This window comes from Parus major, chromosome 2 (assembly GCF_001522545.3).
Source record: "Parus major isolate Abel chromosome 2, Parus_major1.1, whole genome shotgun sequence".
Lineage (NCBI taxonomy): Eukaryota > Metazoa > Chordata > Aves > Passeriformes > Paridae > Parus > Parus major.
In genome coordinates, this window is record NC_031769.1 from 138,579,006 (window position 1) to 138,605,618 (window position 26,613).

At 43.1% G+C, this 26,613-nt stretch overlaps 1 protein-coding gene across 1 annotated transcript; it reads right to left on the reverse strand.

Moving 5' to 3' along the window:
- Nucleotides 1-5,268: 5,268 nt before the first annotated feature.
- On the reverse strand, nt 5,269-24,772 carry HAS2 (hyaluronan synthase 2). Its single transcript, XM_015620121.2, has 4 exons — nt 24,148-24,772; nt 14,852-15,478; nt 10,249-10,350; nt 5,269-8,209 (listed from the first exon to the last, which is right to left on the reverse strand). Exons 2-4 carry the CDS (start codon nt 15,476-15,478, stop codon nt 7,277-7,279), a joined length of 1,662 nt encoding a protein of 553 aa, XP_015475607.1. The 5' UTR covers nt 24,148-24,772; the 3' UTR covers nt 5,269-7,276.
- Nucleotides 24,773-26,613: the final 1,841 nt, after the last annotated feature.

Below are 26,613 nucleotides of genomic sequence, written 5' to 3' on the forward strand. Positions count from 1 at the left end.
TCTCATCTTACAGTATGTATAAAACAGTCTGTCAGGAAAAGAGTAAACTGCTTCCAGTGGGCCAAGAGGGAAGAGCATGCACCGTGACAGCTGCACCCAGCACAAAGCACTGTAGGTTCACACTCTTTTCCCCCTATGGTAACACGCCGATATGCCAATGCCAGCAGGCAGAGCAGCCACAGTAATGCTCATCTGGCCACAAAGGGATGTGCTATGCAGTGAGTTAGCGTATTTACAGCTTATTTATGCTTCTTTCAGTGATGAAATCCCTCTTCTCCCTCCTCTGCTGCCAGGACCAGATGTCTTACTTGCACACCCGACTTCTGTGGTTCCTGGCTAATATGGGTTTGCTGCACGTTCAGCATGTTCTGTTCTACCATGGGTACGACACACATGCAGCCTGTGCATCTGTCATGCTGGAGTTGCCTCAGAGGGGCATAATGCAGTCGTTCCACCGGCAGCCTGCTTCCTGCTCAGCCTGAGCAAAGTGCTGGCAGTGGGAGGCAGGTATTTCAGTTCTGGGCTGTGCAAAGTCCTGTGCAGAGACAGTGTTTGTCCAGAGGCACACCTGCCACTAGCTCAGCTTCATTTGCTTTGCAGCATCTTCTCCAGTGCCTGCAGGAGGGCAACCCCATATGCTGCTCTTGTGATTACATGAGCACATTTTGGTCGCACTTCTAGTGTTCAAGAGGTAAACTGTCTCAAAGTCCTAGCTAAAAAAAAATATGGAGAAGAGGAGGTGTTACTAAATCAAATCAGAATTGCCCTTATTCTGAAAACACATTCTTAATGGAGTCTTCTGACGATTTAAATAACCAGGCTGAATAATTCACTTGACAATTCACACGTCCTGTGTCTTTGTGTGCACATGACACAGGCCCCTGGCTTACCTAGAGAGCAGTCCTGTGTAGTTTAAGGTACATATACATCTAAAAGCTTTGAATAGCCTAGGGCATCAGTTTACACTGCCTTAATTATCATACAGTATCTGTGGCCAATGCAATATAACTAATGATTCTGACACTGCAGGCTTAAGGTACCTCATGCCTACTGCAGAGCAAGGATTTGCCCAGGGCAGACCTCATGGAAAAAAAGTGCTGTAAATTCACTTGGCTTATCTTATGGTAAATCATGTGAAACTGATCTGGCATAGGCTGGTATTTTCCTGCCAGTTTGATTAAATCAATTTATTACCACAATTTAAGTAAAGTTTTCTTTGTACAAGCTAGTGAACAGAAGTTTCAGTTTTACAGTTGTGAGCATAATTTCCCAAGAAACATAAATCAAACCAAACCAAATATAATAACACTTAGACTGCAATAAGTAAAATCACAGATTTTGGTTACATCACACTTTCTTGTGTAGCTGAGGCTTTCAGAGTGCATATGTTTTTACACATTGACCAAATCTGAGCATCTACAGAAGTCAGCATTTAGGGAAAGGCTATTCTAACTGTGGGAGAGACTCTTCTGTTGGGTTGTTTTTACTTCAGAGCTGTCCCTGCCTTGAGCAAAATGTTGGACTGGATGATGTCCTGAGACCCCTCCAACCTGAATTAAACTGAGCCATGATGTGAGCTGGCCACTGAGCCTCCCATAGACAGTGAACAGCAACACGCATTTATAGGGAATGAGGTCATTTCATGAGTATAAGCATGAAATAAACATTTTGTGTACTGTGCAATGCTGCTTTTATCTCTCCTATCAAATGTTTCCTTTTCTGAAAGAGGAGCCCTCTTCTATGATCCTCACAGACCTTCAATGCTGAGCTATCTTCTAATACATCTCACAGTGCTGTCATGACTATCCAGGTATTATAGATGGTTGCAGAATCCAGATCAGGACCAACTCTTAGGAAGGCAATGAAGAAAGAGTGCAGACAGAATTCACTGGTATCTGCAGCATCAACTCACTGGACAGGTTCAGTCTATAAGCTACATTCATTAGAAAGAATCAGTATGGAAAACTTAACAATTTTGGGGAGCAGATACAGGCTGCAATCTCATAATTAGAGCAAGCTGCCCACTTGACCTATTTTTAGCCACGTTCATCTTAGTTCTTCATAGTTCTTCTAAGTGTTCCATGCAGCAGGATGTCTCCAAAGCACTTAGGGTCAAGACATGGAAAGAAGTGCTACTTTTACCTGTAAAGACTATGAAAGAAATAATTATATGGGCAGAGGAACTTACAAAATCTAATTTCCTGTGATTCACTTGCTAGCTGTCATTCTTTCACATGCTCTTTCTGTGGGTTTTGTAATTTCTAATAATGTGTCTGATAATGTCATATTCTAGACTTTACTCCCTTGGGTTATATAAAGCATTGCTAATCATGAGCAAGCTCTTAATGCTTCCTGCTCTCACTGAGATTTGTGAGAAGCAGCCACAAGAAGGTCTTGTCATAACCATATTTCTACAGAGTGTGTCCAACTGGAACAAACTGAAGTACTAGAAGATAGTCAGACCAGCAGGGATGCTGTAAAAAAAGCAATGGAAGTATTAATCAAATAAGTCTTAGACACCAGTCAGTTTTTTTCCTTGCTTCCTGCACATGACCAAAGGACTTAGAGAAAATGTGTGGAAAAAAGAAAGATGTGAAAACTGCAGAACTAAATGACATCTAAGGATCTCTTGAGAGAATAAGATCCCATATGATGTTCAGTAAAGGAGCAAGCTGACCTGCTTTTTGCTTCTCAGTGGGGTAGTGATCACTTGTATTTAATCTAGTAAAAAATGCCAGGGACTCTTTTCAATCTGGTCATCATCTGATAACAGGGATCACACCTAAACTCTACAGGCTCCCTGACCAGGCTAATTCCTGCTGCATGTATCAATCCCACCTGTGTCCAGCATTTTCTGGGGCAGGACTCTCTAGCCTGTGACAAAAACATGCCACAGATTGTATTTGCACTTGAACGGTAGGGTGTTATCATGTACCAAAGCTCAGAAATATGGCCTGGATCTTTCCTTTATTTAGTGACAGTGTAACTACAAGCTTATTTTCCTCTAGGCAGTTTGATAACACATAGAAATCTTAGTGTTATTTTAGGAGAATAAAATTGATATATTTGGCCAAGACAAATATTATAGAAAGTATAATATTTATTCTAAAAAGTATAACATGCTTCTTAGCTGGAAGAAGCAGGAACAACTTGTGGCACATATCCATCCGTCCATCCATCCATCCATCCATCCATCCATCCATCCATCCATCCATCCATCACAAAACTGAAGCAGCAAATTTAGGCTAAATAAAAGTTGGGGGAAAATTGTACTTTATTTAAAATAATTGTGTTAACTCCAGAGAAAAGTGGCATTTGCAACAAAGCCCCAGTAGTACCAAATCTCATCAACAACTTTCAGTAGTTTTGTCTCCTCGTTACCATCTTAACTCTTGCTAAGAAAAAAAAAAATCAGACCAAATTTTTTAACAGACAGATTCACAACAGCTTGTGCATCAGGACATGTTTGGCAGTATGTGTCTGACAGGAATTTTTCTGCATCCTAGAAAAGTTCTGCTAAATATTCATGCATTTCCCATTGAAAGAAACCTGATTCTTGGCCAAATGAAGCTTATTAGCAGACAGAAAAGGAGGGGTCCTTCCTCCCTACTGCAACTCCGATCATTGTAGGTTTTGCATCACACCTGGTCTCTGCAAACAGATGCTCTCAAACCCAAATTAGTCTACTATGGAAATGATTTATAATTTGAGATATTGCCAATTCATGGCATTTTTTTGGAAGGTTGTTTTTAAACTTTTATGTAGAATTCATAATTTGTGGGGCATTTTTCAGCACCATCTGTCTATCAGAGGTGACTAAAAAAAATCTGTATTGTGAAAAATGTTCAAAACAGACCATGAATATTTCCTTTAATATGTTTTCTTCTTTTGACAGAGGTCTCAAAAATATATTTTCTAATAATGAAAACCAGGAAATGTTATTAAAAATCTTAATTTGTTTGGGAACACTTTCAATATGAACTGTTTCATACTCTATTTTTCTGCTGGAACCTTTTTCTAAACAGCTCAACACATTGAGAAGAGTGACCCAGTCACAGGAAGGGCTCTGATTTTTTGGGTACTCAGTACCAGCTGCTGCTGAGTTATTTGTGCCTGGGGTCAGGATGGATGTGTTTGGAACAGAGATGAAATGAGCCTCCGTGAGGGTGGGAGCTGTCAGCACCTGCTTCAGAAAGGATGACAGGAGAGTTCATATCTCTACCCCAACCCCTTGCTTATAGTAGGGGCGGCTCCAAGGTCAGACCAAGCATCTCAGGACTTTACCTAGTTTAGTCTTGAAACTCCCACAGGATGGAGGGAGAATGGACTGTCCTTGCAACCTGCTTAGGTGTCTTCATGGGGAAGAAGTCCCTGTTCATATCCAGGCTGAACCCTGAACCTCTCCCCTTTCAACTTGGAGTCTTTCACTGTCAAACCAAGCAGCACTGTGAAGAGCCTGGAACCATTTTCCTGAAAATCCTCCTATTGGTGTTGGATGTGACCTTAGGGTCCTCCTGGCCAAAGCCATCCCTCATCCAGCCCAACCAGCCCAGGTGTTTCAGACCCTCCACTCCAGCCTAAACCAACCTGGACTGAACTTGCTGCAGTTTATCAATGATGTCCCTGTACTGGGGAACTCAATACTGGGCACAGGCTGAGAAAGCTGTCTCCTAAATAACTGACCTGTGGCAGGTCTGTGTGAGATTTCACTTTGCCCCATGTCCCTGCAGCAGGGGCTGCTGCCCATAACCTTCAGTGACAGAAAATACACAGCTGCACTTCAGCTGTGCCAGGGCAAAGGGGGCTTGACAAACAGCAGTAATGAGGAGCAGGAGAAGACAATGGACCTGTCCTCCTCTGTTTCCCAGGCTATGGAGGGTGATAATTTCCAGTGGACACGAGGGCATCAGCTCCTATGTAAAGTACTAAAGTACTTCAGCCATAAACTTCAAAGGGCTTCCCAAAAGGAAGTTGGATTGCTATTCCTGTTTTGTAAATCAGGAAGCTGAGGAAAAAGGGAAGGAAGTGTTTTGACTGAATTGATCTAGCAGCTGCTGGCAGAGACTCTGAGTGCTGCCTATGCTCTGTTCTACCTCTCAGAGCAGGGACCATCCCCAGCCTCCTCAGGCTTGGAGGCATTGCACTCCATGGGCACTCCATGGCAAATTCCCATTGGAAATCAGGCTGGTGACATGCAAACAACAAACTGTGCAGATCTGTGGCTTCAAAGTACAAGTGCTAGTGAGAAATACCATGAATTAGTCGTAATCTTATCAAAAATATTTTATTTATGAACGTAACAATTATACTATACAACCTATATTGTAAATACATTGAATAATTGCTAGAATAAATACAGGCAATTAATTCAATCTTTTTATAGAATGAGAAGATTTATTTGACATTTGAATGTTAACCCAAGCTTTAACTTACATCATAAATAGTTAAAAGGCATAGTCAAGTTTTTTTGATTTTTACCGTTTCTCTTGCTTCTTTTTAATACTGTTCTATTTTGTAATCAACATGAATCAACTCTCCAATCATTAACATAATATTAGTATGACTTTCAAGCAATCATGTACCTCAAGATAATCAGACAATAAGGTAGTGTGTGTGCAGTTCATTCTACAGCAGAATCTATTCATGTCTGCATAAAAAAGAGAAGCTGAAAATGCTTCTGAGTTCTTTAAGCATCATATGCTGATTTCTGCTTTACCACAGTGCTTTTAATACCAGAATCTAAAAAGGGCAGCTGGTCTTTCTGTTGCTCTTTATAAAGTATATTAGGGCTCAATGCCACATTCCTTTGGCTGGTGAACATCTGCAGAATTTAGTCCTGAATATTATTTCTCAAAACTATGGTCCAAAATAAATGTCCAAGACTGATTATTAGGCACCAAGGAAGTGATGCATTTGCTAAGGCTTGATGTTTTCTGATTAAAAAAAATTGGCTTATTTTCTGGTAGATATGCTGTAGTCAAAAACAAATTATTTGGCTCAGTACTGGGGTCTGTATTACCCTGGATGTCAGACAAGGTGATGTGTTTATTTCCTGTAAACTGTATGAAGGGCTCTGTGGAAGGTTTATAGTACAACACACACATTTTGAAAATGTTGGTAAGGTTTTCGGTACTAGCAGATTATGAACAACTATGACCATCAGTGAATTCAATAGCAGTTTCAGATGCCCAATATTTTTCCAGATCAGAAGTTTTTGACTGCTCAGGTCCCAAATAAAATCAGTGGGAGGCTTTCCATAGTAATGTCTTTTCCAGTGGCATGGAGGCCTGCCTTGCCTTATTGTTTATTGTGCATGCCAGGGATATTCTCAGCAGAGAAGGAAATTTCCCTTTCACAATGTTACCAAAACAAAAACCCCAAATTGCACATATCTACCCCTTTGGCCTTTTATTATGCACAAATAGCTTGTATGTAAAACCTGACAACTTTGGGCCTTTCCTAATAAATGCCTTAAAAGAGCACATTTAAATGCTTTTTCACAGAAATAACTATTCATTAGTTGCAAAAATGCAGAGAGACTTTTTATTCTTTCTGTTGTGAACAATATCATTTCAGCAGAAATTTGGGGGGAGAATGTATGATTTTTTTGTCCCCAAATATATTCTAAAAGGCTAAAGAACAAAATGTTGGGGAGGCAGCTTTTTTTGGCAGATAGTAAAATATAAAATATGTGATTTAAAAAAAAAGTTGGCTTAAAAATACACACACACAAATAATACAATAATATAAAAATACAGCTCAGCCAATGGCCTCTTAAAATTTACCTTTGGCATTACATTTGGCAGCCTAAAACAAAAGACCCTTCCTATAAACAGAACTATAAAAAAAGAGAAGTTCATAAATTAGGTTGCAAGGGGTTGTACGGTCCTTTTCTTGTTTCTCCAAACTCCCTTTCTTTCTGTCCACACACATAAGCATGACCAGTGAGGTATATAGAATGTAACACTGTCAGGCATATGCACAATAAAAAAGTGCATAAACATAGAAGTTCTCCCCTTTTCTTGTGAACAGGTCGTAACTGTGTGGTTTGCGTCCTTCCCCCCTTGGAAACAAAAAAAAAAAATAATTTTTTTTTCCTTTTTTTTTTCTTTTTTTTTCTCCTTACTTTGGCAGGATGAAAATGAACCCAGAGGAATATAAGTGTCCTATTCCCAGCAGCAGTGATCCATTTCCCTTGGCAACATATGTCTGATGCCACAGATACTACAAGGTCGTTGGGTTGCTTTACAACTCTGGGTAACTTCCCACAGAAACATCATACGTCTAGCACCATGTCGTAGTGTTGTTGCTCTTTCTTCCGCCTGCCACATTTGTTGATAAGAACCATGTACAAAGTCAAAAGCAAAACCCAGTAACATGCATAGAGTATTGTGCCAATGATGAGAACTGTCTGTTTTGACTCAGAAAATGGCTTTTTTGATTCCTTGTAAATAGTGAAGATTACGCCACCTAGGAGGATTGTAAACCAAATGGAGACTGGAATGAGTCCTATAAAATTAACTACAATGGTTTTCCTTCCTGACGTGCCCCACCCTGCTTTGTTTATCGTGGCAATTGCAAACATCTTTGCTGGCAGTAAACTTGACATATACAACACTGAGTAGAGTGACATGAAAACCATGACAATATTGCCCCTAAGGAAGCTGGCAAAGGAAGACTTTATCAGGCCAACTAACTGAACTGTCAACAGGAAGAGGAGAATGTTCCAGATTTTTCCTCTGTAGAAGAGCTGAATGACTGTGGCAATAAGGAAGAAAGGAAAGAATCCAGTGATTACAGCTTCATAGGTCATCCACAAATGGTGCTTGTGGAACCACATGGCATTATAAAGCCACTCTCTAAAGTAGGATTTACTCCAGCGGGTCTGCTGATTCAGCCACCTGAGATACTCTATCGGTGTTTCCGTAAGGCACTTGGATCTAGCTGTGTATTTTGTTGCATAGCCCAGACTTAGCACTCTGTTAGTTAGATGCCTGTCATCTCCAAAGCTGCACTGGGAGCCCATAAACTCTTGATTGTACCAATCTTCCACAAATTCATGGAGTAAAGAGTTTCTGTACATTCCCAGAGGTCCGCTGATGCACTGTACACAGCCAAAGTAGGACTGACAGGCTCTTTCAATGTTAAATGCCATCCAGTATCTCACGCTGCTCAGAAAGGAGATCCAGGAATCGTATTTGTTCAAAATCTGCAAAATAAAAAAAAAAAATTCCCTTTAGATGAGCTCTTAAAACAGAAAATGTGCACATTGGATCAATAAGGAATTTGCTGAGACTAGAGTACCATTAGATGAAATGTGGTGGGAACCTCACTCCTGTGTCCAACTCATGGCAAATCCAGGAGCTATGCAAACATTTCAGCCAGGACATTGTCAGGAAGGGTGAGATGAAACTTTCAAATGTCTGTTTCACCGAGAAGTTCTTTTTTTCCTTGAAACCTTTCCTACTCTCCACCAAGAAATCTCCTTATTTTCTGTGTCATTCTTCCTTCCCTTTTGCTCCCAGTTAAAGACCTGCTGCATTTAGACGTTCCCAAGAGGAGCTTGGGAGTTCATGGCCTCCTGCTGCTTTTCTGCCCAAGCACATCTCTGGGATCCACAGGACTCCTTCCAGCCCTCCCAAAACAATGCTGGAACATGAGAAAAGCTGAGCACATGGTCTTTTCCCTACATTTTTGGTATCATAAGGTTAGCCCTAGAGGTTTAACCCTGAACTATGTTTCCATTTCCAGCATTAGGTCCTCTGAGGAGTAACCTGTTCTGTCTCTGCAGTACCAGCCTGTTACCTTGCCCCAAGACATATGGTGATACTCCAGTAGAGTCTTGCTCAGGCCCCATAAATGTCTCAGTCTTTCTGTTCTGCACAACCCAACTGCACAACCAGTCTGAACACTCAGTAGATGTATGAGCACATGCAGATGCGCAAGTCTGTGGCTTCACATCCAGGTTCTCAACACACACCTCGTGCCAGAGGATGTGACGAAGAAATGTGTGGATCTTTGGCCTTCTACAACTATAATGCATTGCTCCGAAACTAGAAAAAAATAATCTTTTGCTCTGGTGATCCTAATTTCTGTCAGTTTTAATTCCAGAAAGTATTAGAAGCAGTATGGCTTGGGGATAGGCTCAAGCCTGGCTCAAATGTATTTGGTGTATGCTGGAAAATGAACTGGGGGAAAAAAAAAAGCCCAGAGGCTTCATTCTGTCACCTTTCTGCACAGAGGACACACATCCTTCCAAATTCAGATGCTTATGAACCTTCACTGTCACAGCTGAACCTGTACTGCTTCCCCTCACTTGTAGTCACTCACACATGCCTGGAATTTCACATGCATAGGCTGTGTATGCCTGGTTTGTGGACAGTCTAGAACTCCAAAGCTATTCAGGTTTCTGTGGGAATCCTAATTTCTGGAGTTACAAGCCACATGCCCGAAATACGTCTGACTACTCGGGTGTTCATTAGTAAGTTCTTGCTCATTTATAAGGTTTTTTCTCCTCTGTCTCACATAAAAAGCCCAACTGAGTATGGAGGACTGATCCTAAGGCCAACTGAAATACTCATACACATTTCTCTTTATAAATTGCAGCAGAAGCAGTTATGTGAAAGGGAACCAACAGCCTTTTGCTGTAGTAATCAGCTAAATTCAGTAATGCTGAAAAATCCTAACACACATGGAGCTGGTCTGACTTGGAAGTTTTCTATTGCCCTGCCTGACAGACATGGGAGACCCAGCAACACACAGAGTGCACAGTGCACAGTGTTTCAAAATTACTTTTATTTCTAGCAACCTTGGCTGCTAGTAGTCAGTAAATATAATTGAAGTGCTTGAAGTTGCTGGACATGGCTTTGGGAGACCTGTTCTCAATTCTCTGCTCCCCTGTAGCTTTTCTTTGGTATCTTGAGCAAGCAGCTATACCCAGAGACTCAAAGATGCCACAACAGTCCGGACAATGCCAATGCCCCCCTTTTCACATATAGGGGGGCAGAATATTATTTGTTTGCTTGCTATGGATGTTAAAACCATACAGTGCTCATATCCAAGAAGAGTTTCCATTCAATGAACTAAAAGATTAAGGTATGATAAGAGCGTCTATAATGGCATCACATATATATATGCACATAGAGTATACACATAAATTATATTTAATGCTAGTTCAGGCAGAGGAATCTGTTGCAATGCAAATAGTTGCTGAAACACTTCTGTTAATCTGAAAATTGTTGTACTCACCTGCACATCACCTCCAACTCCTCCAACCATTGGATCTTCTTCTAAAACTTTTACCATCTCCACTGATGAGGCTGGATCAAGCATTGTATCTGAATCACAGACCTACAAGTAAGAAAAAAACAAGAACAAAAATGGGTTAAAAACAAGAAATTTTTTTTCTGTTAACACCACAGAAGAAAATAAAAACCATGCAAGTGGTTATAATGACTCTAAATGCATTTTCTCCTGAATGCAATTAAATCTGACTTTGAAGTCTGCACTGATGTTTCTGTTAAAGGTCACTTGTACCAGGCAGCAAGGCATAGTGCTGCACAAAACACAGAGCTTGTTAAGGCTATGCACACAAACAATTCTCTGTATCAGCTCCATTTGTTTTATTGGCACACTGGACTGGCTTCTTTGAGTAAGATATGGGGGACTGCAGAGTAAGATGGTCTCTGTGGGCATGCAGCAGATTCCTGTTCTGCTCTGACATAGAATTTCCCTGCATAAGCTGCATGGTTGGAGCACCCTAGTCAGATGCTTCCCACTGCCATGTAAGAGAAGGAGCAAGGAGTTAAATCCCAGGCAGTTGTTATTAAAAAGAAAAAAAGCCAAGTAGGAGTCTGGGAAGAAATCTAATAGTATTTTCACTCACAGAAGGCTTTAGCAATTCATGTAAAATATGTATCTCGTATTTCAGAACAAACTCATTTTTAATTTCAGATGTATGATGTGTTATTAGTAGTGCAGGGATTTGACATTTGATGTAGAGAAATTATTTGCTATTTTCCTCTGGAATTCTTATGAAAAAATATATAAGGCCAGAAGGCGTGAGTCCTGAAGTTCAGTACTCCAAAAGACCAAGGCAGAAGTAGATGACACACAAGGCATTTCAGCTACACAAACACTCCTAGTCAACTAAACACTGTGTACATTAGGAAATTGGCTTTCCCCTGGAGAGTAGGAGGAGGGCTCAGACAGGCTGGCTGGTCTGTGAGGCAGCTGGCAATGCTTTCATTTGCTCTGAGAATGACTCGGGCTGCAGTCTGTTTAAAACAAGAGGGTGTCTCCTTGCTGCAGTTCCTGCAGCTGAAAGAACTGGCCACATCGTGTGTGAGCTCATTTCACAGACACCTAGGAACTGGAGCAGAGACTGTCCCAGAAACACCCCTCTGACCAGCTGGATCCCACCCTACAAATTCTCATACTGCCTCCAATTTGTCCCCACATTGCATTCCTGTGACTTCAAACTGGGTCAGTAGGAGCAAGTCAGTAGCTCTGCATAAGCAGCATATTAAGACAGATTCTGCTGAGGCTTTGTAATGGGTGTGCTAATTTTGGTTTCCTTTCATGCAAACTTTCAATCAACCTAAGCCCTCTCACTCCAGGGGAGAGGTAACATTTGTGTCTGCTCTGTGAAGGGAGAGGAGAGCACTGTGGCTCTGCTCTGGACCAGACTCAAAAGGAGGGTACCCAGGACAGTTGGACAGGATAGCTTTGGATGCAGCTGAGACTGCCAACATGCTCCCCTCTGTGCTTGCTCAGAAGGGGCCAAGAGGAGAAAGGTGATGAAAGCTCTCATATCTCTATCAGGAGAAAAGCCACAAGCATCTCCAGCTCCCACTAACTTGATGCATCCATCTTCTCTCCTCACAGCATCTTTTTAACCTGGCCAAGGTGTGACTCCAGCTTTAGTGGAAAACTGTCATCAGTGGCATAGGTGACAGTGAGCAAAACAATTCTGCTGAAGAGGGGAAATAATGCCTATACTTTTACCTGGGCCTTCCTGGACAAACCTGTTGCTGAGTGTTTTGCACAGGGAATCTGTAAGTTTGCTGAATTCCCAGGGTGCCCAGGCAGTGACAAGCATGCCATTCCTTGTGACCATGAGTGGTGGGCTGGGATCAGCTGCCTCCCAGCCCCTTTGCTTTCCCTCCAGCACCTGTCACTTGAGCAGCTCCCACCCCATCAGATGTCTTTATCTATAGCAGAAAAGTCTGCCCATGATCCACATCACTAATTTTTTAGAGATGAGGAATCCTGAAAACTCTGACTTCTTGAACAAAATACCCTCACATGTCCTGGGCATGGCAGCACAGTGGGTATGTCTGGATTTCTGGGACAAATCTAAGAAGCCATCACTTTCCATCTGGATGAGGTTTTTGCGGGTGAACAGAGGACACACCCAGAGAAACACAGACAGGAGCCCAAATGAGCACTGACACCTGCCTAGCCAGGGTGTGCCCAGGACAGCCCAAGAGACAATTTGCCATCTTTCCACACAAGGGCCGAGTGCCTTGGCTCACAGTTACATGAAAGGGACAGCTGACCTTAAGGGAGATGTTCTGTTCCTTGCCATGGGCAGTGACACTTTATCCAGGCTGCTCTGTGTTCAGACAGCACTGGGCTGTCCACACAGGCACTTCCATCACGCCAAGATGAATTGCACCCTGGCTACCTCACAGCACTGCACTGATAATACCTGCCAGTTTAACTCCTCCACCTGATTACTTGCACACTCATAAACTTTTCTAGGATGGAAACAAGCCTTCACAGCAGTTCCCAGTACTTAATGAGACACCACTAATGAGTAACAGCTCGTTATCAGCACTAGTCTGACAGTTTATGATTGCCTGTTCATAATTCCAGGGTGTCTTTTAAGAACTATAAGGCCTACAATTTTGGGGTTGGGCAGCAATGTGGACTGGCCACCTTTTAAAGTGCTTAATCATTGATGCAGACTGCTTAGCCCTTGAAATATTTGGCTTGTTTAAAGTAATTTACCCTGGGTCACCCCAAAGGACCATTTGAAACATGTCAACCTTTATTCATTCATAAATAAAGCCACATTTTAGCTGCATTTTTTTATGACTCTGCAGTAGCCAGGGCCACCAAAGGGCTGCATTTCTACTACAGATGTGACTGTAGATGTGACTGTGGCATTAGTCAGTACTGCAGACTCCACTCACAGCAGCACTACAGTCCCTGACAAATTCATTAGAACTTCTGAGCCAGGTCAGGAGTGTTAACTGGACAGAAATATATCTTCTATTTTCTGAGTTTTTGCTACGACTGTTGAAATAGAAACACTTTTTTCCAGGTTCCCTGAAATATAAAAGAGCTGGACTGAGTGAGGAAATTTGCAATGAATTTGCTTCCTCTCTGCCTTCGTTCTCTTCAGTCTGGTATGTCTGTGTGAAGTGATTACAAACCCATGCTAATAAAGAAAATCAGCATTTTTATCCCATCATAGTTCCTCACAGCACAAAACCAAAGCACAGACAATGGAGAGCTTCAGCCCATTGTTTTGAAAGAATCAATCAGTTTCAGTTTGGGAAGTGGTAGAGGATGGGTTTTAAATCTTGGCCTTACTTTCCTAGCTCCAATAACAGAGTGATTCCTGGCACTCTTCAGTTTCTGCCCCTCCTGTGCACTGAAGACTCGCTGCTCTCAGCCCAGCTACTGGCAGCCTCTCCAGGTCCCTAGGACACTGCACATGGGGGCTGTGCTGTGCAGGGCGTGCACACACACCCACACAAGGCTGGGCACCGGCCCCAGAAACACATGTGGCTCAGCCATGCAGCTGCCCTGATGTGAGCCAGCAGAGAGCACCTCGCGGGGAGCTGCTGCTCCACTGCAGGACACTGCTGGATGCTCTGAGTGTGGGAGAAGCTGGAAAAAACTGAGGGTGGTTCATTAAGAAAATCATCTCTCCCATTCAGTGGCATTAGTCAAATGAGCCCTCTTGGCCTAGATTTCTAAGGAAGGGTCCTCAGTGTCCAGGCAGAGGATTTGATCCCACCTACCTTCCTCCACACATGACCCCTTCCCCTTCCCACAGTCAGCAGGGCTGTTTGCAGGAGCAAACAGCTTCCATGTAGGTAAGGCAAAAACATAGACAATATTTCAGGGAATTCAAGGCAGCTGGAAAGATATGTGCCTCTGCTGCTTTGGAAACAGGGAGAGAGGACCCAGCCTAACTCATTTCTAAGTGAGTAGTGTGTCATAAGGGCCTTAAAGGCCAAGTTGCAGTGAGTGAGGTAATGCAGCTGTAAGTGATGAAGCAAAAGCTTCTTCAGGCTTTAGTTGAAGAAATTTTCTTTCAAATCTACACATTAACTCTTTTATTGACTACTCCACACAGCCTTCAAAGCCCTAAAAATATATCCCCATCTTTTTTACAGACCTCACCACTTCTTCAGGATATTCCCTAGTGAGACCAAATATCTGTCTGCTCGTATATGGGGCTGCTAACAAACTCACCAAATAAAGCCTTACTCGAGACCTTCACCTACAGGAGTTAAGATGGGGCTTTCAGGAGGTCACTGGCTTTGTCTGAAGCAAAACCATTTGGATGAGGGGCCAGTACTGAAGGCAGGGGAAGGATTTCAGATTTCTCCAGTACCTGGTGCACAGATTTAAAAATGTCACAGATAGACTGGCCATTTTAAAAGGTAGCAAAATACCCTTTTAACGGTCAAGCTGTTTCCAAACAGACTGAAAGGAGCACTGTGTTCATCAGGGACTAGGATGGCCTCTAACATGCTGCACAAAATATACAAAAGCTGCTTTCTTTCAAAGTGTGTTTGAATTGGCACTGACCTGGTGCTCTAATACCTACCTGTACATAATCCACGCTTCTCCCCAGTGCTTTGAATGCTGTGTACATTACTTCTCTTTTTCCACCCCATTTCTGCATGATGCAAACACTTTTGTTGGACAGGACCAGCTGAGATACGTGTTGCATGCTCTCTCTGTGAGACTCCTCTGTCTCACCCGGACCTTTGTCGTGGAAGTTATTACTCCAGATATAAGTGGCACAACTGTCCCTACCCATGATTTCAGTGAAAATGTCCATCATGTAAACGTCGTCTTCTGAGTTCCCATCAATGACCATAACAACTTTAATTCCAGGGTAGGTCAATCTTTTTACAGAAAGTAAACATTTTCTTAAGTAGTCAGGATCTTCTTGATAGGCAGCAATACAAAGGGCAACTGTTTTGTTTAGTTTGATTGGAGTCTCTAGCGACCGTTTCATTTTCCTGTGCTCTAGGTAGGCAAACAGGCTTTGGATGATGAGATGTGATGCCAGGATAGCACCATAGAGTCCAAAGGAGAAGTAGTAGTTGTCTGTTTGGATGAACTGGTAGCCCACAATGTAAGCAGCGGTGATTCCTAGCAGGAGGGACACCCCAAAGAGTGTGGTTCCAAGTATTCTCAGGATACATATAAACCTCTCACAATACATCTGCAAAGAAGTAGAGAAACCATTAGCAGAGCCACCACTTGCTGATAAAAGACATTAGGGGTGCATGTGGCTGCAACACAGATCTCAGCATCAACAGGTAAACCCTGAGCTTCTGGTTCTCAGACTCACTGCATCCCCTTGTTCAATGTAACATCTCTTTGCAGTACTTCCTCCATGTAAAGAACCAAATCCAAACAGACTTAATGTAGCAGAGATGTTTTCTGCTACTCTCAGTGCTGTCACAGAAGGTGCTGTCTGTGTCAGGATCTTATTTTGGCAGCCTGGGATGGTTGGATAAGACACTGTGTCATATTATCCTGAGGAGGTTGGAGAAGGGGCTTTTGGGCTACCATTCACTTCATGTGGCCACAGGAGAGTGGAACAGCTGAATGTCTGGGCAGCCCCTCCTCATCCCTTATCCATATCATGACTGCATCCCACCCTGAATTGTTTCTGTCGCTTAGTTATGTTTGCAAAAATATTGGAAAGACATTCTTAAAACAGATGCCTGAATGTATTTATAAGTTTTTAAACAGATGTCTGACTATATTTGTAATTTATATTTATATAATCAGACATCTGCTTTAAAAGGTCTTCTCAATACCATTGCAAAAATGTATTATTCATATAGCATGTACATAGACTCATGCACACGTGAGCGTGTGTGTATTGAGGCTAAAGCTTAACTGACATTAAGTCTGTGGCAAAAATATGCATAAATTTAACAGAGCCAACACTCCAACCTGGACTCAGAAATTTGCTAGGACATCAGCTGATTCTGACCACTTCTACATGTTTAGATTACCTGGCTGTAAAATCTTCTAACCTAAACTCTGGACTATGGAGCAACTGTCTGGCCTGGAGGGTGCTCTGGCATTCTCGAAACAAATGGACAGGTGGGCAGGTGGAATTTATTGGTACCTAAATACCTTTTCTGACAATCACATTACCCATTTTACACAACAGCTTTCTCAGAATTGTAAGAAGTTAATGACAACATTTTCTGTCAATAGATGCATTTTATATGAGGGACATAAAACAGATGATGTCTGCTTAAGGCTAACCCAGCAAATGTGTTGCAGGTCAATAAAACTCATGCTTGAATATTTTGCTGAATTAGGTCCTCTCAGAGTAAAGGATTTAATATTTGTGTTTTCTTGCTATTATTCATATTTTCCTTGCTGTTATCATCTCACTCATCTGCTGCTTATGTTTGTTTCACCATCTGTTAGCCAAAGCTGAAGCTGGAACAGGACTTCCTTACATCATATATGTTTTTAACTCATTCTTGAACAATTACTACCAAGATGCAGCAGCATAGCTGTCATCAACTATATATATGTCTGAAAAGTTACAGGCTTGAAACAAAAAAGTCAACACAGAATCACTTACAACATAAAAATAAACTAGGCAAGCATGATGTCTGAGGTTACAAAGACTTTTGTCTTTTTCCACTGGCTATTTAGGGTCTTAAATTCCAAGACAGGAGGAAGCCTCTTAAATGTATATTTGGAGGCACTGTTAAAGAAATTGGACCCTATCTCTAGGACTTCCTTGAATACTTAAGGCTGGGATCTGACAGGTGCTGTAATCATTCACCAGCAAAAGGGACCCTCCCTGTTCTGGCCTGTCTGAAAATCTTTCACAGCAGGGGTCATAAAGATGCGTAATAAAAGACAGCTTACCACCACTATAGGTGAATTGAAACTCAGTGCCCAAAACAGACTTGCTTTAGAAAACAGATTAAGTAATGGATCCCCTCTAGATTACCTCGAAGTAAAATAGCCCATGTGTTTACTAATCTCTCAAGCATGCAAAATGTCACAAATATCAAGGTAAATGTCTCATTAATGGTGCACTTGTACCCTGCTTTCCCATTTGGGGTCCTAAAGTCTGCTTACGTTAAGAATTCTATGGCTGAAATAAACAGGATTTACATTGAGATCTGGAGTGGCTACATTTGAATGACTATATACTGTAGCAGGTATCTTTTACATTAATTTGCTGTTGTTTTGCTCTACTTATGAAGTGTTTCTGCACAAAAGGAAAAAAAAAACAAACAACCCAAATTCTCTGATTTTGTCATTACAGCACAGATCCTCTCCATTGCAAAAATCCAGTCTTTTAAGATCAAGAAATTAATTTCTCATGTTAATAAAACATTTTTTTTTTCATTTCACTGTCAACCTTAGCAAAATAAAGAGTGTTTTGATCTAAATTCCTGGCTTTCATCAAAGAAACCTTCATCTTTGTATGTGCAATTGAGGGGTTTATGTATAGTCTTTTAATTGACTGAATCTCAAGGGAACTGAAAAAGTTGCTCAATATTCTCAAGATTTAACACAAGGTATTGATAGCTTGCCCAGCAGAAATGATCTTTATCAACTTACTGATACTGAAGCTATGCAGCAGCTGCATCAGAGACTTTCAGATCAGACAGTGCTGTTATGAGCATCTAGCTTGGCCTGACACAAAATATATAAAAATATATTATATGAAATATAATAATTCTATCCTGCAATTTGGATGCCTAAATCCCTTACAGGCACCTTCACCTGACCCTGTAGTCTGAACCCAGTATGAGTTTTACACAGACTCCAGCAAGCAGACCCAAGGGTTGCATGCACAAGGTGAATGAATGTAAAGAGCCTTCAAAGTCTGCTATTGAGCAATTTGTTGTCATGACATTGCAGCTCTTTCCTTTCAGGGATGGCTCTGAGCAGTGCTCACCAGCCCATCTAGTAGAACTGAAATGTGAAAGCCATATGATAAATCCTAACACCGTGCAGGCTGCTGCTGATTCAGTAACACATTTTGATTCACAAAGCTGTGCCAAGTATATAAGTGCCTTGTAGTGACTGTACAGTAGCAGGCAAAGAGTGCCTTTCTTTGGAGGCTCCTATGGAAAAGCATGACCAAGAAATGAACACTGACATCAGAGTCCACCCTGTGAACTGTTTGGCATTGTGTCTCTTGGCATCCTGATAAAGCCAAATATATATACAAAAAGAGTATTTCTCCTTTGTGATGAAGGTGAATTTGCTTCATTATTAACAACTGGCGTAACTAAAAGTTGTACTATTCTAACAATGCTTTCATGAAAAACATTAGATTAAGAAATGACTGATACCTACACACTACATATAATGATCTGGATATTAACTGTAGCACTCCTTTCTCAGACTGAATAATGCTTTAGATCTCAAATTAGAAGAACATAGCAAAATATGCTTCAGTTTTCTCTATTCTGAAAAATATTTAGGCTAGCATTTACCATAGTTATGGTACACAGATCTAACTTTTATAAGATCTAGACACTTCACTGAAATTCATCAGGTTCTTATGTCCTGTTTTGAACTGGGTCTTTACTCAGCAAAGAACACTGGTGACCTCCGTGTTTACATAAAGTAACCAGTTTTTCTTCCTCCAAAATCCTGTGGCAAAGTTCATCCACATGGCTATTAATCAGGTTTCATGCATCTCTGAGAGTAACAGGGGCTGAAGATAGTTCATCCCCTTATGAAGTCAGGAGGCAAAGAGAAAGAAAAAGCTTATTTTGTCACTATTACTGAATAGGGGCAAATAGATATCCAGAAAGCCAACATGCACTGGTGCCAGAAGACAGCAATATTATCTGCAGCCTGTTCAATTTTGCACCCTCTGTTGTGTAGCTGCTATGAGGACAAAGGAAGCAATCAGGTGGCATCGATTGATACAGGACATGGAACCAGTGACAGGGGTCAAACTGAAGTCAGGTTTGTTTGAAACACGTGGGATGCATATCACAGCATCATCTCTTTCAGAAATCCCCTCTCTGTGCAATGTGCAAACATTGCCACATAGTAATTCTAGGTAGCTTTTCCTCAGAAGATTAAAAAGCAAGAGAGGGAGACACAGAAAGTTTGTACCTAACATGTAATGATTTGGGAGGTTGTTTGAAAGAATTAGCACATTTAGAAAAACCCAAACCATAAATTGTAAAAGCCAGTATCTATCCAGAGGGCAGTAATAAAGGTTTGGTCACAAATGTGCTCATTTTTCCCTGTACTGGGCTTGGCTGAGATGGAATTATTTTTTCCCATAGCCCTCCAAGTGTTCTATTTTGTATTGGTAGCTGGGAAGGTGTTGATAACACAACAGTGTTTTGGCTACTGCTGAGCAGTGTTCCCACAGCGTCCAGGATGTCTCTCCAGCATTTTCTCCCACACCAGTGTCCTATGGTGGGCAAGGTCCTGGGAGGGAACATAACCAGGAAAACTGACCCAAACTGACCAAAGGGATATTCCATACTATATGACATCTGCTTGGATACAAAGCTAAAAGGAGGAGGGGGAAGCATTTGTTGTGACATTTGTTTTCCGGTACTGAAGCCCTACTTCCTGGGAAGTGGCTGAACATCATCTGCTGATGAGAAGCAAAGGACAAATCTTTTGTTTTCCTTTGCTTCATCCACAGACTTTGCTTTATTAAGTTGCCTTTATCTCAACATAACAGGTGTTTTGCCCTCTCATTTTCTGCATCTACATCCTGCTGGAGGACAGTGATAGAGCAGCTAGGAGGGCACCATGCAGCCAGTCACACAGTCCCCTTCACTTTTAAAGGTTACACAGAGCTGTGCCTCTCTCTAGACACTGGGGGATGTGGTCACATCAGCAAATAGTTCAATACCACACAAACAGATCTGCAAAGAGAAACACCTGGTGCTGAGAGCCTAACTCCACCCTCCATATATTTTTGTGCTTCACTCTGAACTAAGCATAGGTGGACGCAATGGACTAAAAACCTGAAGTGTCCTCCAGAGGTATACCTTGCAATTAGTTTTATTCAAGAGGAATCCAATTTGGGTGTCCAGTTATTGCTTTGCAATAGAAACTCAAGCAATTTCGTTGAAGGGGGGACATTTGTAGCAGCAGCTTTGATAGCACCTCCTCATTGAAAATGAATTGATAATACAAATCAACCTCACATATGAGATCCACAGATCAGCTTTGTCTGGAACCTTTGTGGAAACCAGAAGTGCTGAGCACAGAAAACCTTTGAAAACATCTCATTTTTATGTGCCTGTATGAAAGCTGAATTCTTGAATATCTATTCAACCTTAGTGCTGCGGCTTTGAATTCAGCAAAACATGTAAGTGTACCATTAAAGATAAGTGTGCACTTAGGTATTTTGCTGAAGAGGGAAATCACTGGATAATTTATCTTGCAGTTCTTTTGAAAAGGCATAAAAAATCTTTCTCTGAAAAGTTGCTATTTCTAGGACACTTGAGATAAAAATGCAAGTATATTTTTTACAAATTTATTGTAGAGATTAACCTCCTTATGAAGGTTGTTGGATATGTCAATGCTTAACCACTGCATTTCTTACATAAGAGAACCTAGAGTGGATCAGGGCCTAGACAATTTGAATTTGCGTCCTAGTGTTGTCATTCACCTGTTGGGTGATCTTAGATATGTGAATCCACTTCTCTCTGTCACACCTTCCTCAGCTGTAAAATGGAAATCATGATAATGCAAGAAATTTTTTGGAGGTCTATAAAACCCTTCATAAGGCTTAGGCTACTCTTTTTGTGCTATATGAGATCCACCTGTTCTCTAGTTCCATATAAATGCTTTTAGTCAAAAAGCTCCAAGAATAACCAACACATCCCTTGCTATTTTCCTTGTCTATATTCACCTGAAGGTATAGTCTGTGGGGATTTGTCTGTCTAACAAACATGCAACTCTAACTCAGCAGGATGCCTGAGGTCAGTGAGGTGGGCACCAGAAAAGTCAGCACACACGGCTTTAAGTGCATACAGCCACCAAGGGCTATTTTGCACACAACCAAAGGAAGAATGTAATCTTTATAAGTCTTAATACCCATTTCCTTATGAGAATAATAGCACTGACTGCCACAGAGCAGCTGCTTCAATGACAAGAGTGTAAGTGCCCGCACACACTGTATCTGGGCCTATACACACACTCTCTGGGAGTACATGGTTACAATTTCTCAGACAATTTTGAACTTCATTATTAGCCTTATTCTGGTTCCAAATTAAATCATATATCATTGGAGTACAAATTACTATAGGTACATATTAATCATAAGCATAAGATAGCTTAAGCATAAGTCCAGACTCCCTCTTCTATTCTACAAACTGCAGAGAGGAAAGTGAAAAGTTTTTCTCTATTTGTACACCTTTATTACAGCACAATTCCATATCTGGAAATTTTGGTTATTTACAACTTCAAGATTTCGTGTGACTATTGATCTTCTGGAAAGGGCTCACATAAGACTGAAGTTAACTCTGAGGTTAAATTAAAAAGTAAACAACAAGATTACTGATAATGGGAAACTCTATCTGTATGCACAGGCTTTGATCAGCAAATTACAAATCTCCTATTTGTTCAGTGTATGTTTCCTACTAAATTGCCCAAATTTAATGTCTTACAGGTTTGAGTAACCAATGTGGAATGAATTCTGTGGCTGCAGGTTGGATTTGACCCTAATGTACACAATAATACACTAATTAAATTAAAAAAAAAAACAAAAAAACAAACAAAAAAAAAAAACAAAACAAAAAATCCCCAGACAAATGCTCCAAGAAACAAAACAATAAGTAAATCATATTTGTACTCAGATAATTTGGATTGTGGTTAGGCAAAAATCTAATTTAGAAATGCTTTCTGGTTGATGGTTATGAAGTCCATGGATGCTTTTGGCACAAACCTATTTCATGCCTTAATCCAGCAAATAAATATTTATCTAGGGTACACAGTTTATAATCTTGTAATTTGTTTATGAAGCACAGGTCATACCTTGTTTGACTAAGACCCACTGCACTGAATGGAGGAATACTTTGCTGCTCTATACACTAATCTTGAATAGCAAAAATATGAAGCAAATGAGCTTTCATGCCACAAATATGAAGATCTGAGTCTTTTTCCTAGTGAACATGCCTGGAAAACTCCACTGAATCCAATAGAGCTGCTTTTGCTACTGGGAAAACCTTGACCCAGGTTTTTCTACACTTGGATGTAGTGTAAGAAAGATTTATTACCCTTATCTAGCCCTCAAAAGAACCCCCAAGGCACCCATATTACACACAACGTGTGCTTTCAAAAAAGTGCATGGGTGCCAACGGAGAAATGATCCCAAAGACGTAAGACTATGAAGCTGAGTGAAACATGGAGAGGCAGCAGTGCCCTAAGAGATCTGGAGACACTGCAGTCCTGCAGAATCACAGAACCCCTAGGGCTGCAAGGCACCTGTGAAGATTGATACCTTCTGCCCAGGTATGGTCACCTGGAGCAGGTGACACAAGAACGTGGCCAGGTGGGTTTGGAATGTCTCCAGAGATGGAGACTCCACAACCTCCCTTGGGCAGCCTGTTTGGCTGTCCTGCCACCCTCAACATGAAGAAGTTTTTCCTCCTTTTGAGATGAAACTTCTTGTGTTTTAGTTTAGGGACATAGCTTCTCGTCATGTCGCTGGGCGCCACCGAAAAGAGTCTGGCACCCGCCTTAGAGATATTTATATGCATTCATGAGATCTCCTCTCCGTCTTCTCTAGACTAAGACAATTCCCACCAGGAGCGCTGTACTGCAGTGGGGTCCTCTCGGGGCAGGGAAATGGGGTAAATTCCCTCCCAAGGGCCAATGTCCCCTTCTGCCAGCATCGCTACGGAGTCCGGCGAGGCTCTGACGAGCTGGCTCTCGGCCGTGTCCGAGACACAGGAGCCGCCGCTCCCAGAGGAGCCGGGCAGGGCTGCTGGGGACGGAGGGCTCTGCAGCCGGGCAGGAGGCGCCGGGCCCCGCACTGGCCGCGGGCTGCACACGGAGCGGGGGAACCCCGGCCCGGCGCCGCGGCCAGCGGGGCGGAGCGGCGGCGTCACCGGGCGGGGCCGGGGGATCCCCGCGCGGCCACGTCACGGGGCCCGCCCGCGGCAGCGACCCGGGCCCGGCTGTGCCGCCGCTGCCATCGCCCCCCGCCGCCGCCCCGGCGCCGCCCTCCCTCGTCTGGGGCGGGCCCGGCGCGGGCGTGAGGCGCGGGGAGCTCCGGGCAGCCCCCGCCCCACAGCCCTCGGCCCCCGGTCCTGCCCCGGGAAGCCGCCCTCCCCTCCCCGCGGCGCCCGGCGGCTCGGCAGCGCTGTCCGAGGCGGGACGTCAGCCCCACGCCCGCCGCCTCGCCGCCTTCCCTCAGTCCCAGCCCTCCCTCCGCTCCTGTCGCGTCCCCGCCCGGCCCTGGATGCGAAGGCGAGGGGCGGCCGGAGAGAATCCGGACTGGGCTCTGAGCAGGTCTCGCCTTTCCGTCAGCGGAGCGCCTGCCCAGCCTGGGCTCGATTTTATTCTAATTTCAGAGGGTTTATGGGGCGGTTGGCTTTTTTTGGTTTTTTTGAGTTTGGGGTTTTTTTTTTGTTTGTTTTTTTTTTCTTCCCCAGTTCTCGAAGCTCAGCAATGTCTTAAACGGATTACACGGAGGAGGGGTTGAAGCTGAAAACCTCATTCATCCTCACGACGGTCCTATTCATTGCTGAAATAGGTGTAGCGTAGGAGCCGGTAAGATCCTCCCCCAGCCCCACTCGTATTTTGGGGATCTGTTCCAGCTTTCCTCCCTTGAATAGTGGGGATGGGAGGAGGGGGTCTTCTGCTCTTGAGCTGACAGAAGCATAATCATAAATCACCTACCTTGTTTGTCCTTCTGTCCTTTGGTCATAGAGGGGCTCCAGCCAACTGTGTGGTCTCACGTAGCGTTGCTCCCGCTGAATAGTTTCCAAGTTTGAGGTAAAAGAACAAATCGCACTTTTCAGGGACTTACTGAGACGTTCAGAAATAAAAAATAATTAAAAATGAAAATAATAAAAAAATCGTGTAAGGCTATTCAGTCCTACTCATTTTCTCCCACGTGTTTTCACAATTATCGTGTATTTGTCTTTCTCTGCTTCAGTTTCTAGCTCAAAGTTGTGGGATTTTTTTCCCAAATAATAGTAATAATAATAATAATAATCATAAAATAATAATAATAATAATTAAAAAAGTTAGGAATAATAAATTAGGAGTTAGTTTCTCATGGTCGAAGCTGAAGATCTTATTTCAAACCCGGCTAGCCAGGAGCCTGGGGAAGTTGTAAGGCAGCGTCTGAAAGTTTGAGAGATCAGCATCAGATAAAGTCTCTTTGGTGATACCTTGCTGCCCGAGTAACTGTTTCAATGAGGTTTCTCAGCAGCAGCAGCAGCAAACGGGTAATATTTTCCAGACGTCTTTTTCTTTCCTGCTGCTGCTGCTGCTTTTCTGCCTCTTCCACGTTATGGGGTCTTTTAACAAGGGAGACTTGACTTGTTTTAATAGGCGGAGGATGGGAAGAAGGAGGGAACTCCTGTAAGGAGGAAAAAAAAAAAAAAACCCAACCCTCCCAATTGCCATGATCTCAGCCAAGGACCAGTTCAGCGCCAGGAATTTAATTAGCCAAGTTGCAAATTTTTTCAGAGAAATACAATACACATATGTTGCCACCAACTGGTTTCCTCTTCATGTCCCGCAGTTGGGGGAACCCCCCACCTTCCCCACTCCCTGCATCCTTGGGCTCGGGCTGTGGGATTCGTCCCTCCCACAGCCACTATTCGACTGGGACAGTTTTTGCTGCTGCTGGTTTTTATTAATAGGGGAATTGTGTCTATGAATGGATGAACTTAGCAATTTTCAATCCTGCTTTACCCGTTCACTCTCGGGAAGATTTGTTGTAGTAAATCACCTAGAAAGCTCCCACTGATATTAATACCCATGCTTTTTGTGTTTAAAACAAGCCAGGAAACATGTTAGGCCATTTAAAAACTGGGAAATTGCGGTGTGGGGTTTGTTTTGGTGTTTTGGATCGGTTTGGTTTTGGTTTGGGGGTGTTTTGTTTTTTTTTTTGTCTTGTTTCGTTATAAATCCGAAGTGTTAATTGTGTCGATGGTTCCCGGTTAGCCAGGGGCACCAGCAGCTCGCAGCACACCCCATTGCCGTTTGCCGGCCGCTTTCAGCGGCTCCCTGTGCCCCGCTCCGCCTCGCAGGCGCTTTCCCCGCTCGGCGGGCCCGTTCCCGCTGCACGGCACCCGGAGCGGCTCTGGGTGGCGCTGTTGAGGCGGCGGAGCGGGCGGCACGGCGGCGCTCGGGGCTGGCGCTGCCGCGTCCGCCGTGCCCCGCCGGGGACCCGCGGGGGAGGATGGCGGGGATCAGCTTCCCCTTCCCCCGTGCTGTTTGCTCAAGGACCGCAGAGGTCGCCGCTTTGGGGCGTCGAGCCCGCAAAGGGAACCGTATCCAGACACCGTTGGGAAATCCGGAGATGACTCTTCGCCGACTTATCGCCCCTCGTTACCTTCTGCTGCGGGAAAGCTCCAGAGCGTTCTGGGGGCTTCTCGTGTGCAATAAATGGTTTAAAGCCGGTGGTTACCTAGGCTGGAGATTTTTTGAGTACCTACTTTGGGGAAGTGGTTACAGTTACAGGTGTGTTCTGTCGCTGCCACGGGGACAGTGGCTTTTAGGATGTGCATTGAAGCCGAGCTCCTTGAACGATCAAGCTCTCAAATAACAAATCTGATGACAGTTTAAGCCAGAGTTTTGTGGGCAGTGTTAACCTGGCATTGCCAGCGAAACCATCTGTTTCACCCTCCTCCTCACTGTCCCTTTTCCTATATCAGAAGAGCTGTCATAGGTTAGAAATTAGTTGTTTGGGGAGAGGGGACAGCAATAAAATAAGAAATAACTTGGGCTGGATGAAGGCAAAACAACTGGCAGCAATCTGGTTTTTGATGGTTTAGAGTGACCTTGAAAGTACATCATGACTTAACAAGCATAGAGTCTATCGGAGCTTTCAGGTATTCCTCCCTCTCAGATCTTCCTCTCATGGCAGCTCCATTACTGCAACCACCTCCTAATCTGTGTCCCAAAACCTTTAGGTACAGAGCCCTGCACACCTCTGTCATCAGGCAAGGGACATAAAGCACTGTCTGCTGCAAATGGGCAGAGGGCAGAGGGGTGTCCAGAGGGCTACTTGATCCCCCTCTCCACAGGAGCCACCCCATTTAGCAAGTATCTGGTGTAAGCCAGGCTTATAACACGATCACTGAATCACAGAATATTCGGTGCTGGAATGGACCTTAAAGATGATCTAGT

Excerpts from the sequence above, each read along its gene's own strand:
- HAS2 (XM_015620121.2), bottom strand. The coding sequence starts at position 15,478 with ATGTATTGTGAGAGGTTTATATGTATCCTGAGAATACTTGGAACCACA. Across the intron at positions 10,351-14,851 it reads GAAGCGTGGATTATGTACAG|GTCTGTGATTCAGATACAAT; the intron begins GTAGGTATTAGA and ends TCTTACTTGTAG. Across the intron at positions 8,210-10,248 it reads GAGTTGGAGGTGATGTGCAG|ATTTTGAACAAATACGATTC; the intron begins GTGAGTACAACA and ends TTTATTTTGCAG.